This window comes from Castanea sativa, chromosome 10 (assembly GCF_040712315.1).
Source record: "Castanea sativa cultivar Marrone di Chiusa Pesio chromosome 10, ASM4071231v1".
In the NCBI taxonomy this organism is placed as follows: Eukaryota; Viridiplantae; Streptophyta; class Magnoliopsida; order Fagales; family Fagaceae; genus Castanea; species Castanea sativa.
The window spans coordinates 30,123,183-30,137,470 of NC_134022.1; the positions used below are offsets into that span (position 1 = coordinate 30,123,183).

Sequence of the window (14,288 nt, forward strand, 5' to 3'; positions counted from 1 at the left end):
GTTATAAACACATGTTAGTTTGATTTATTTAGTTAACTTGTTAAATATTATTACATAAGTGATGAATAAATTAGTTATCAGTTGAATATATTCAAAATTTATAATGAATATACCATTTATATATATATATATGTATATTTATAATTTTCTTTAAATTTAATTAAGTATTTATGTATCTTACGATACATGATACAATATACGATATGGAAAAATAAAAAATCGATTTACGATACGATTTACATTTTAACAACTATGGTTGAAACTACTTTTATCAATTCTAAGGCATTATTTTGCAACAACATAATCTGTTACAAATATTTACCATCTATTTCTTTTTATATAAACTCAACGCTCAAACGAACATGCTTTGTTGCATTTTGGCATATGATAACGTACAGGTGCCAGATTCCTGTGTAGAATATCGAGGGAAAGTGATGGAATTATAAAAGAGAATTATGGAAGTTATATCCATGAGTCATGGACTTGGTTAATGGTTATTAAGTTAAACTTTTCTGAGTTGTATGACAATAGTCTATAATTGTCATCATTTGTATTTGAGGATGGTAAGTTATTGGCCACTGAAGAATGCAATAAAAGGAGAGTCTGAAAGGGCTTAAAAGTGCACAACACACTGACTTGAGTAGTAGAGCAATGGTCCATTAGGATGAGTTATTGTGGTCCCCAAGTGATCAACCCATGTGAGAGTTATCTAATTGTTGACAATTGACATTTGATATCCGATGTATGCGCAGAGCAATGGCAATTGAGATCATCTGAGCACTAAGTTATTCTGAAGCACTTTGTAGGCCAACTCCCTCTGGCTTTGTTTCGTTCTTTAATAATGAGAAGGTGATCTTGGCCCCAGATGAAGTTGTGAGAGTAGTAAACCCAGAAAATTTACCGCTCTTTTCCTTGGATTAAGGCTGAAATTCTAGTGCAACCCAGCCTTACTATGTAGCATGTATGTTAAATGTCTTGGCTTTTTGTTGATTTAACTATATAAAACGATTGAAATTGTTGGAATTTCACACCTGGTTGTGTTGTAAGAAATGGCATTTCTTAGTGTGAGAAATTATGTTCAACATGTTCAGCCAAAAAAAAAATATATTTTAAGCTTGTTTTGATTTCCAATTAGGACATGAACGTTGTGGGGCTAAAAGTGTGAATGATCACCCATGAATTCTTGTTTATAAGAGTGGGCGGTCGTGCTATGTGTGTTGTGTGTTATTTAGTGGATCCCTTTTTTTACAATTGTTTTCTTGTCTCTACTTCATTAGAATAATTGCTTTGACTATGGAGCTTTGGAGATAATGTATTACTCCTCATTTTCGCGCCTGCTTTATAGAAACAAATCGCAACTTACATCATTTTGTTGGAACAAAACACAAAATCATGGTATGAAAGGACCTTAATTGGGGCCCCAATTTGAGGATCTTGGTTATCATTGGGCATATGGACTTTTTCTGATTAAATGTATCATGTATATCCGTTAGATAGATTAAGAAATTTGGTAAGACCTTAAAATTCACAATGATTCATAAGGTTATATTTGGTTTGAGGGAAAGAAAGGGAAGGGAAGAGAGATGACTCATTGTAATTTGTTTGATTAGAAGAGAATAGAGGGAAAACATAAAACGTGGGGGGGAAATATTTCTCTAAGTCCCATCAATTTTTTATTTTTAACTTTCCATCTGAATCTACAAAATTACCCTAATATCCTTAAAAAGTTTTTATTTTTATGTAAAATTAAATTTATATTCTTTTTTTTTTTTTTTTATAAATTAAAAGGATAAAAGTGTAAAATACATTCTATTTTTCTTCTCCTTTACATCCAAATACTTTTTTTTTTCCTTTTTTTTAATTATTTATCTTCCCTTATACTTTTTTCTTCTCTTCTCTTCCTTTCTCTTCTTTTTCCTCTAACCAAACATATAGCATAAAGATTGTTATTGTGATTACCACTTAACTCTAATGAATATAGAGATTAGACTGAAAATTAGAGGTAATGGAGACAAATTCCATGATTTACAAGAAAACAAAAAGGCTTCATTTCCGGGCCATCCATGTGAAAAGACAATCAATTCAACTTTGAAAAAAGAAGACTGGCTAGAAGAATTTACCTTTGAGACCACAAAGAAGAACAAAAACCTCCCTTTAGTGGTCTAGACTCTCATGTTGGACTTTTGCTCTTTTATTATTATTATTATTATTTTTCCCTCCTCTTCACGTCTTTGGTTGCTTTGAAAATCAAAATTTTTTTTTTCCAAAAATGGGAAAAGAAAAGGTAAATAATTCATTGATATTCTCAATGGTCTTTTCCACATCTTTTTAAAAACTTTGATAGGTTATAATTAAGTGCCCGTTTTAACACGGGTATAACCTTGTGATTGAGATAAAGGGTGCTCTATCTCTAATCTCTATGTCACCGAAAAAATAATTTCACCTTTATGGCTTTGCTTGTAATTGTAATAAGCACTTAGCAGGCCTATGATTAGTCCTGCTTTTGAGAATGAGAAAAATGCGCATGCATCAACCTATGGAATAAAACAATCTAGGGTTCAGAAAACCATAATTAATTGCATCTATTTCATAATATTATCATCTTTTTGTTTTTAAAATGTGGTTGCACAACATCTTTTATGTATAGTATATGATGAATAAATAAACAATGTTTAGGAGACATTTTGGGTTATCCTCATTGAAGTAAATAAAAACTTAGATGAATTGTTGTTAATCTAAAATTAACCTTATACAATGTGGCTCACAAGCTCCACCAAAAACAAAATTTTGAATTTGTTGAATTTGGACGGTTAAGAATTAAGACTGGCTCACCTAAATTCCAATCCAGTGTAGCAAAGTTATACAAATTCTTATTTAGGAAGGAAATAGTATGAGTTTAATATGAGGATGTAAGGGATTCTAAAGAGAAATACTATCCCCATTAAGTCATTTGTGTGAAGAAATTATTTGTACGTTTGATGTACCATGCCTCAAAACATAAATGTATATCTCATGTGTTAGATTCTCAAATATGATTCACTTTTATGTGAAATGAATAGATATGAATAGACTATGTGCACAAAATAATTTCGCATAATATTATATTTAATTAATGGGAAAATAGAGATAAAATTGGTTTATCCAAATCCCTAGCTATAACAATGTGCATATAATTTGATCCCTAAGCTCTTTAAAAAAAAAAATGTAATATGACGTGGCAATACAAGTGTCAATTGACGTGACATAAATTTAATATTAAAAGGTTAGGAACCAAATTTAACACAATTAAAATGTTAGAAACCAAATTGACATCAGGAGTAAAGCTTAGAGACAAAATACTTAATTAATACAATATTTAATAGTTTATTTTGAAATTTCATTCATTTTTGACCATCCAAATGAGTTGTTACTTTGCTTAAAGTGAGGCCACTTTTACTTTCCGGGTAAAGTGAAATCAGTATTATATGTTGCTAATCTTGTCCTAGACTCCTAGTTAAATATACTTGTAGGGGGATTAAAGCAACCATGAAGTTATAAAATGAGTTCTTTTTTCTTTTTCTTCTTTCCTTTTCAAATCATAGCAACTTCTAGTTATATATTCTGCTTAGTTTTGGGATTATCATTATCGATTTCACTATTTAAGCACATGCAGATTCCCAATTTTTGTATATAAATACTGAAATTTTAAACGGGCATGATAATGACTAATGAGGACATCTCAAATTTCTATACAAGTCATAAAGTATTGGTTCCCAACTTTCCATGCTGAGGGCTTCAACAAAACAATTTTACACCTTTTGTAGACTGTAAGTTTCTTTCTTTTTCTTTTGTGTCTGCTATACACTGTTACCAACCAAGTTTTTAATGTCTTATCTCTTTGCATAGTGGCCATGTGCAAATCACACCGCCAACCCCATTTTGTCAATTAGATCTTTTGGTGGGGTATCTCTCATGATAGTATATATGTTTCACTATGATGCTCTTCCTATGGTTGAGCTTTTGTCCTTAACATTTGTATGCATTTATAATAATTTTATTTAGATTATACACTTAAAGAAAGCAGGCATTGATTGCTAATTGCTAGGGGGATTTTGAAATGGCTAAGAGAGAGAGCTTTGTCTGCGTATTCTATTAGGCCCGCTTGGATTGAGGGGGAAAGAGGTGGAGTAGAGGGGAATAGAATAGAGTTGGCTGAAAATAGACTAATTTTGGGTTAACTCTACTCTACTTCTCCTCTCTCCCCCTCAATCCAAACAGACCATTAAAGTTGCATGTGCAAAATCTATTTATGCTCAAAATCTATATCATTATGATTCTAACCCCTTGTCAGTTTGGGTATTTGTTTAACTTCCTGCCTATTTGGGTTTGTTTCCTTCTAGCTTTTGACTCAGGTTAATGTCACTTTAAAGAAAAACACACCTCTTTGGGAATGGATTACTCTTATCATAAATTTAAGATTGTTGGTCAAGTTTTGTTAGATACAGACTAATGAAAAAAACTATATATTAGAAAGTTTATTTCTGTTTATTCTCTACCTGCAGAAATATTCCTAGAAGTTATGATTTGATTGTGACAGCAAAGACCCTTTCGACAATACATATTATACAACAATTGAAGCGAATTCTAAGACAGGCCTAAGTTTCTAGGGATAAAACAAGCTTTAACACCTCAAAGTGAATCTCTGAAGAGCTTGTTTGATCGTCCCTGCTGATGCAACAGCTGATCCCTTGAACTGCACAAAACAAATATTCATTGGTTAGAAGAGTCAATTGTTAATAGCACCTAACCATAAAAGTTGTATTTAAACATCGGAAGAGTTTAGTGTCGTACTAGAAAATAGGCTCATTAGAAATGGTCATAGTTAAGAAAACTATATGGTAAAATAAGTTTATTCTTTTCAAGAACAAAACAAACTGAAATTTCATGGAATCTTTGTTCATACCCTTGATTTAATAGTTAATGAAATAATCCCTTCAATGGTGGATGATTGAACTGAGTGACAATCTAATTGGAGTTTGCTTACTGCATCCATGATCTCTAGCAGCACTCCCTCCCTCCCTGGACATCTCATCTCAATTAGAACCGTCTTATTGGTCATGCTGACAATCACATTATCAGTTGACCCATCATTTGATGCAGCATAATTTATCTCAGTCTCCATTTGATCAATGTCACAAGCCTTCCTCTTGTTTATCGGTGGCTTCTTGCTGTTATTACTTTTGTTGTTGCCATAGTTATCAGATGTTCGCTCTACGGTATCTTGGGGTTTCAATTTTGTTTTTGCTTCTACCTCTGTCAACTCCTTGCAAGATTCCAAATCCCCAACCCTTCTCTCAAGCTCTTTCAGATATTCTATTGCAGTATCAAGTATTGTTACTTTGTCATCCTGCATAAACAAGATAGAAGAAAATGCCAATTAGTAATTATTGTCAACTGCCAAGTACCAGGGAAGGAATTTTAAGTTTCAACTACCTTGAGAATTGAAGGGACCATTGATCTTAAAATTAAAAATCTTTCATTTAATTTTTCCCTTTGCCTCCTCTCAGCTAATGCATGGTTCATGCCAATTTCATCTGCCTCCGGTCTCCAAGCTCCATCTTTGTAGCCATTATCTTCTGGAGACTGAGGCAAGTCCCCAACATACATCCGAGGAACTTCAAACAAAGCCTTCTTCAATAGTTTTTGCGGGGTTCCACCTACTGGGTTCTGGCAATGTGCTAAACCTCCTTTATTCCAACTGACAAAACTGGTTTCTTGATGACAATTTCGAAATTGTGGTCCAAGTATCAGCTGGTCTGAAGTCTTCAAAAGGGATGAAAGAACACTCTGATAGTGTGCATCATCGCTTAGAAGATCCAGTGAGTTCATTTTTTTGTGATTGCACTCTTGAAGGTCTTGCAAACAATGGTTGTTCAGCAGTTCACCCTTAGGAGCAGAGACAGCCTTTTCATGATCTACAAAAGTTTGAGATATACAGTCACTAGAATTCATGGAATGATGGACACAATTACTGAACTCATCATCCATGAACTGCCAGCTTTGTACTTGAGAAGTTCCCCCATTCTTCCCTTCAACCATAAATGAATCCTCTGCTGGTAGATTGGTTTCAAACCCGTTTGAACTGTTATTGGGGGAAATAATATCTAATTCTTCACATCCTAAATGAATTAATTTGTTGTCTAGAATATCCTGATCAAATACAGCACAAGCAACATTTTTGTTATTCCTTGTGTTTCCTGCAGCCACAAATTTCTTGGAAACTATGGGATATGGAGTCTCCAAGAAAGAAGTTTTAATGTGTTGAATGAAACCAGGGTCCTCCAGAACCTTCAAAAAAAATCACAAAGAGGAAGAAAGACTTCTATCAGTATGTAATGTACAAAAGAGACATTTCTAAAAGATAATTGTGTCAAAGTGGGAATGTGAGACAAAATGTTACCAGCTCAGTCACGCCCAGTTCGATCACACCTCCCAAAAATGGAAAGCATACTACAGTCTGAAATTTAAATCAGAAGATAGTATGAGTAATATATATAGCTCTTCAGTTAGAAAGTTTAAAGGCCTATAACTTAGTATGAGTAATGTAGCTCTTTAGTTAGCAAGCATTGATAAAAATTTATCTTTGAATTCTAAAAGAGTTCTTATGATCTTCCTCTGTAACACTAGGAAGAATTTTTTTAACATTATTTTATTTCTAGAGTTTAGAATAACAAAGTTAATATAAAGGCATATAACTTAGGGCAGAGGAAACCTCATTAGTACCTGAATAGATGCACTCTGATGGAGACAGTTGTTACAAGTCCATCATGGAATCAAAACCAAACAGAAAAAAATATGTTCAGTTTCTTTAGAAATTTAGAGCATGCTATATTAGAAATAAATTAGTCCCAACAGGCAACAGCAACCTCTACCTTTGCCAGCAGAGAACGACTGAAAACCTTACTATCTGCAAAATGGGCATTGCATAGCCATATTGATTGACCTTTTGCTAATGTTCTTCCAGGCAACCTAAGAACATTTGAAGCAAGAATTGATAATAGTAAAGACTTAATGACTAGATCTAGATAGACAGAATACAACATAGTTATCTGCACTGCAAAGTGATTCTAAGGGAAAACGAATTACCCTTGTCCAATGTCGAACATAAATGACATGCAAACCAAGTAATACCACTCTGTATCACTGAGATCTTCAGGGGATAATGCCACTGAAGGCCTTCTAGCTTGTGGACTGGCTTCACCAGCTGAGAGGGACTCATAAAGTTCTCTCAATTGCTCACTCCTCTGCAAACCCAGTTGATCAGCATTAAGTTCCATGGCTTGAATTGTTTTTCTTGTCTTAATATCTCCGTTGTAGTATCCATCACCCCACTTCAAGACCCTATTATATTAACAACAGCATGTTAAGAACTGTAACAATGAGAGGGTGCATTTTCCAGAAAACTATTAGTGCCTTTGGTCAAGCACTTCCCCTTTCAGACAAGGCGAAAAGTAATTATCCAAGGACTTAATAAGCACAAAAGCAGAATATCTAAGAGATTGAAATACTTGTACAATTGACATATCACATGAAATTTACTTATTGACAACGAAATTGCATAGAAAATATTACAGAAACAGATTATAATCTAACTTATGCTAAATTGTAACACAAAGAATGAATCTTAATTGCAATTGCTTAAATTATCAAAGCATATTAAATTTCACCCGTGTCATCAGCACAGTATCCACATTATTGCAAATTATACAGAATTCAAGAAAAATATTTGAACTGAAAAACTAACAAAAAAAAAAAGAAAAGAAAAAAAGAGAGAGATGAACGGAATTCTCTGCTAAGATAGACTTCTTTCTAAGCAGAAAATGAGCCTTAAGTCTAAAAAAATTAATAAAGCACAAGGAAAAAAAAAGAAAAAAAAAAGATGTATAGTACCCTGGTTGTCTAGCTGAAATGGACCAGAAGATTGCGTAGCTCCACTGAATGCTTCTCACAGCTAGAGCAAGTTGTCTCTTTAAGTTTGCTGGCACTCTTTCCTCCATTTGGAGACCAGTTCCAACATATAACTCTGAAGCTCAAAAGTCAAGTTCCCCTCTAATGAACCACTAGATAAAGATGTAAATGGGTTCTTGATACAGTTCCTGATTCTTCATCCACCAACACCAGAACCAAATCTAGTTCCTTTGGTTGTGGAATATTTTCTTGAGTAACAACAAAACTCACGTGTTCAGCTCAGATTCTTGGTGTCCCCTGGTTTCTGCACCAACAAATTAACCATAACTCTAAACCATCGTAGGCTAGCTAGACAAGGCTAAAAAATTCACCCAAAAAAAAAAAACGCAGAGCTGATATTGTGTTTTTATCAATAGAAGTGCAAAGAAGTGGCTTAGAGACAAACCGCTATCACTGGACCAGTAGTAATTACTCTCTTATTTGGTACAGAATCAGAGAACACTCACTTTCATGAAAAGAGAAAAACAATGATAAAGGAGAAATAGTTTCTTAGTTCCAATCTTGTAGATGGGGGAGAGTACTTGGGTTTTCTCTAAAAGCTGTAAGCTATAGTCAGATAACCAAAACCAAGACAGTGCCTTTAATGGTAGCAAGAGGTGGGGAACAACTTCACATTAACACTGTATTTTCACTTTGCTTTAGAGCTAACGCACACAATAACCAAGTTAAGAACCAATTAAAAAGATCTAGATTTCACCGACCCCGTCAAATAAAAACACTTGGTCCTACAACAAGTCCTCTAAGACCACTTTATCTGAAGTAGTGTTGTCTGTTTTTCACCACAAGCATCATAGACCAAGCTCCAAAAACCCAGTCTTTAATGGGGAACAGATAGAAATAGTAAAGTAGCTTTAAGAAAAAAGAACAAAAATATTGGTTTAAAAGGGTAAGCAAAAAAAAAAATATATATTATACGTCCAGAAACATGTGGAACTTCTTTACTCACATTTTCCTTCATGGGTTTTAGAGCTACCCAAAAAGAAAATAAAAATATATATACATGTTTCAGGAAGGAACAGCATCACAAAGATTCCTAATATTGTTTTGATCCAACTTACATGGGAAGAGAATATGAGAGAGAGAGAGAGAGAATGATAAAGTCACAGTGAGATACACATGAATATATAACAGTGACAAAGGTCGTCCTATATGCTTTAATGGTGGGATGTGGTAAGAAATAATAAAGAAAAGAACAAGAATAGTTATTATGTTGAATATGAAATCTTTGAAGTATTTTTCTTGTTTCCACTTTCAGTTTTTGCTTCTTGCACTCCTCCTTAGTTGGTAATTGTCGGTGTGGTAGAAGAAAATACGTACTTGAGAATCAGAATGTGTAATTAATGGAAAATGCTAAAGCAACAGCCAACAGGGCAGTTGATATTTATGGTGTTATTAATTGTGTTCCATCCAATTCAAATGCCCCATATTCGCTGACTGCTCCCCTCATCATCAGAGCTCTTGTCTGTTCTTTCCTTGCCTGGACTTTTTCTCTTGTTTTTATTTTCTTAACAAGCCAATTGTGTTGCCCATGCCCATGCTAGGCTTCCACTTGTAATTGAAAGGGAACCAATTATCTTGGAAGCTAGTGAATTGTTTTCAACCAAAAATATATAATAATAATAATAATAATTACATTGAATAATATACATTACATTGAAAGTGATTTGCCGGCTCGGCTAAGCTTTGATTGTGGTCCACTAAGACTAAAAATCTAAAATGAAAAATACTGTTTTTTATTTTGTTTGCACTTCTTCATAATTAAGAAAAGAGATGAAATATACTCTTCTTGTAAGGGTAAGGGTAAGGGTAAAATTGTAATAACATGAATTATATATGATATAAAAAATTCCCAACACATTAAAAATAATAATTGATATGTTACCTTTTTATGGGTTAAATATTAAAATTTTTGTTGTAGTCATATGATTAGCATTTTATTGTTCAAATCCATCTTAAATATTATACACATACACACACATACGTGTGTGTATATATTTATTTATGGAGTTGGATTCAAGTTATATCTAGTTAGTATAATTCTAAGCAATGTTACACTATTTAATAACTTGTTATTGAATTCATATTTTAAAAATTCTGTTGTTAGATTACATGTTCTATATTTTCTTAGCATGCATACCAATATTGATGCCAATTAGTTGTTATTTATCATTCAAACCATAAACCCATATTTTATTCATTATTTTAAATTACAAAAATTTTAATTTAAATAATTGATCGATAACATGAATATTAATATTTAATCATCTTGAAATTTTGCCAGCATGAAGAATGCACAAAGTTAATACAATCCAATTATTGATTTGTTAAAATTCGCATTCAATTAAAAAATGTTGAGTATATATATATAAACTCATATTTTATATATATAATGTGTGTGTCATGTACATGCACAACATATGCGTATCTAAGCAAGTCTACAATTGTATGGAGACCACTTTATAGATCTTCAATACTTTTATCAATAATATAATTTTATTTTGTTAAGGTGTGCATGTCATTAGAAAGTAATTTTTAGTTACTCCTTAAGCATGAAGAATGATATTTCTTCCTCTCACATTCATGGTAGGATCTACTCATTAAATTTATAATGAGATCTACCATGAATGTGAGAGATGAGAGCACCATTAACTACGATAATGAAATGATTAGTATCTTTAGTTTCATGTTCCACTGTTTATATTAATTAAACATCAACATTTTTATGCTTTTATTATAATTTTGATTTTTTTTTAAATCTTTTAAGATGTTATGTAAATTAAACTAACCTCCCTTAAAATTTGATAAAATTTCAGAAACCCTTTCCTATTTTAGAAATAACACTTAGCTACCTGTGGTTGTTGTTGTTTATAAGCATTAATTTAAGATAAATTTGGATGAGAAATTATTTAATTAATTAATTGTGTATATATATATATATATATTGACTCAATTGTAATGGATATAAATGTTTATAGGGATTTTTTTTTAGAGGGTTTCAACCTATAGCGTCTGCTCCTGATGATACTCTTTATCATCAGACCAAAACACCAATTGGTTTTTGGTGTAAACACCAATTGGTTTTTGGTGTAGGCGGGGATTGAACCCCAAATCTTTTACTCAACCATCAGAGACTTTACTAGTTGAGTTAACTAGAATCCACGTTTATAGGGATTATTTGTTATATAAATCAAATCCAAAATGGTGGATTGTCATCATTTCTAAAAACCAAAGGGATATTACACCGAGCGTTGAAGGAAGTTATTGTAATTTACCATATGATTTTTTTTTTCATTATTTAAATGATTAGATCTTATTCTCATATAATATGTTTATATGTATGCATGGTATATTAGATTTTAAATAAAAAATAAATCATTTTAATTTATAATAATAAGCACCAATACATAAATGGACAAAAAAACTTAAATATAAGACAAATGAATGATATTGAGTATTTTTTTTTTCTTATATCTGATTCTTTTATACAACTCTAAGAAAAACTTATTTTACAAGTAATGATAACCCTAAAAGACACAGTAATACAACAGACTCTAATTCGATTAGAAAACCCTTAAAACACCTAAAATTAAGGAAATGGAATCCTAAAACATAAAATTTTAATAATACATAAAAATATAAAAAATAGTAAATGATAAAAAATAAACCTCATATGTTGCAAGTTCTAGTGTTCTACATCAATAATATGCATCCTCTTCCAATCTTCGCCTTGTAAGATAATGCTCTCTCTCTCTCTCCCTCAACAATAATGTGACTAATGTAATCATAATAATTTAACATTGAGACTTTTGAGACCCATATAGGGATATTAAGAATTAGGAACAATGTAGGGATAGGCCAGAAAAAAGGGAAGAACGATCCTAGTGCTTAAAATGGGAGTGGTCCTAGAATGAAGCCAGTGGACAATGATGCAATGACACATTACCAACTGGAAATCATTTTACTTTTTAAAAAAATAATGGAAGAAAATTAAAGATCGGTTTGGGTTTGTATTGCCAATCCCATTTGGATGATTTATCTTCAGTAAAATTTAAATAATGTTTGGATATATTAATCATTTATAATTCCGTCCAAATTAATTATATATTTAACCCTATCACGATTGAATAAATGATTTAGATAATTTGTAGTTTTATACTATTTGAGACCCCCACTATATTTAAAAGCCTATTACTAATATTTCAATCATTTTCAAAATAAATTTTATATATTATCAATTCAAAAAATTCAGTGTTCAACTTCCCAATTATATTAAGCTGTTTAAATAATATAATATAACAAAAACGAACCATCCCAATGGAGTAATTTTGAAACGAAACCATGCAACTCGTCAGTTTTTTCTTTTCTTTTTTTAAATCCAAGGAATTAGGGTTAGTTCGGATTGGTAAGGTCCGTGAGGTTGTGTGGTTGTTTTCAGACATTTATGGCAATACATCTTTAGTTTTAATGGAGTTGGCTACATTTGAACTCTGGATCCATTCATAGATGTTCATATAACAGAGAAGCTCTGCACATGTACAACATATATATATATATATATGGATGGGGGATTCACCGAGCATGATCGTCAACAACAACGACGTATCATGGCGACAATTGTCCAAAAATTTTAGATTGAACCATTCCTGAGCTTTTTCCTAGAATCCAAAAATTTCCGGACACATTACATTAAATGTGTTGGTGGCGGTGTTGTTGTTGTTGCCTCTTTTTATTTTTATTTTTTATTTATAATGAAAATCATGAAATCAAGCGTTGTCAAATAGATGGGTCTGGCTATATTATGAACGATATCATATATATGCAGCAACGTGTACATGTTCAACACAGTTGTGAAATTTAAGACCCAAATACCTAGAAAACATTTAACTTTTTTTTTTCCCTTTTTTTAAGAAGAAGAAAAGGATGAGAAGAACTTTGTTTAAAATAAAAAAAAAAAGCTAAATGTTCAACAAAAAAAAAAAAAAAACTAAATGCTAATAATATCTAATATACTGACATTACTTGATATTTCTAACGGAATAAGCGTGCGTTTAAGGTTCAATCCCTCTCCTTTTTCTGAAATATATCTAAAAAAAATATAAAATAAATAAATGGTTGTGATTTCCTTATTTTATGATGTATATTAAAAAAAATAAACGGAATAAAAGCAACCGCATAAGTGCTTGCAAAATGCAAAAATGTGTTAATTTTACACATTTTAACAAAAAAAAACTCACATCAGTGCTTGCGAAATTGTATATATAATTATATATACAAAAACGTTACAATAATCGTATATGTATGCACGGTTACTATAGTTTTGCATTTAATATTTTACTATTTTTTTCTCTATCCTTCACATCACACTCTCATTTTCTCTATAGTGACTCTCACTCTCACCTCTCTTTCTTTTTATCTCTGGTCCCTCTCACTCTCACCTCACTGATCACCAAAGCAAGCTCACTCTCGCCGTGCCACCAGCGACCGCCGCCGAAGCTCACTCACTGAAGCAATCTCCGAAGCTCACTCGCCAAAGCTCTTGCCATGCCAATACCGATTACCGCCGAAGCTCTGTTTGATCAGTGGATTTTGGGGTTTTGATCCTTTGTTTGATTAGTTTTGGGATTCTTTGTTTGATCAGTGGATTTTGGAGTTTTGATCCTTTTTTATTCTTTGTTTGATCAGTTTTGGGTTTCTTATTTAATTAGTGGGGTTTTGATTAGTGGGTGATGGTGCTTGATGATGGTGGGTTGATGGTTGTACTTGATGATGGTGGCAAATGATGGTGCATGATTATGGTGGATTGATGATGGTGGATTGATGATGGTGGCTAGGTGGGTTGATGGTGGGTGTGGATTGATCGTTGATGGTGGCTTGGGTTGTGTTGGGTCTATGAGAGGGTTCCTGAGAGAAGTATGAAGATGAATATTTTATTGAATAAATGTGTAGAATAGATAAACTGATGTGGGTGTTTTGTAAAAATGAGTGTATAAAATAGAAAAAAAAAATGTTTTTTTTGGCAAAATTTACAAAAATTTTACATCCACTGATGTGGATACTCTAACATCTTTATGGTCCATGATGGTATGGATTTTTCATCTCTCTCTCTCTCTCTCTCTCTCTCTCTCTCTCTCTCTCTCTCTCTCTCTCTCTCTCTCTCTCTCTCTCTCTCTCTCTCTCTCTCTCTCTCTCTCTCTCTCTCTCTCTCTCTCATATTTAGCACAGTTTGTATACTACACAAATTTAACACATATGTTACATATCTTGGTTGTCCCTTGATTATT

At 32.4% G+C, this 14,288-nt stretch overlaps 1 protein-coding gene across 4 annotated transcripts; it reads right to left on the bottom strand.

The window, feature by feature from the left end:
- Positions 1 to 4,486: 4,486 nt before the first annotated feature.
- Positions 4,487 to 9,234, bottom strand: LOC142614057 (transcription factor EGL1). 4 transcript variants are annotated; one of them, XM_075786591.1, is made up of 9 exons: positions 9,066 to 9,234; positions 7,930 to 8,251; positions 7,126 to 7,380; positions 6,912 to 7,008; positions 6,763 to 6,777; positions 6,440 to 6,496; positions 5,473 to 6,327; positions 4,943 to 5,386; positions 4,487 to 4,732 (listed from the first exon to the last, which is right to left on the bottom strand). In XM_075786591.1, exons 2-9 carry the CDS (start codon positions 8,034 to 8,036, stop codon positions 4,661 to 4,663), a joined length of 1,902 nt encoding a protein of 633 aa, XP_075642706.1. In that variant the 5' UTR covers positions 8,037 to 8,251; positions 9,066 to 9,234; the 3' UTR covers positions 4,487 to 4,660. The 4 variants fall into 4 exon arrangements, with proteins under 4 accessions (XP_075642706.1, XP_075642707.1, XP_075642705.1 ...); XM_075786592.1 differs by lacking the exon at positions 9,066 to 9,234 and adding an exon at positions 8,709 to 8,930; XM_075786590.1 differs by lacking the exon at positions 9,066 to 9,234 and adding an exon at positions 8,393 to 8,930.
- Between the last annotated feature and the right edge of the window lie 5,054 nt (positions 9,235 to 14,288).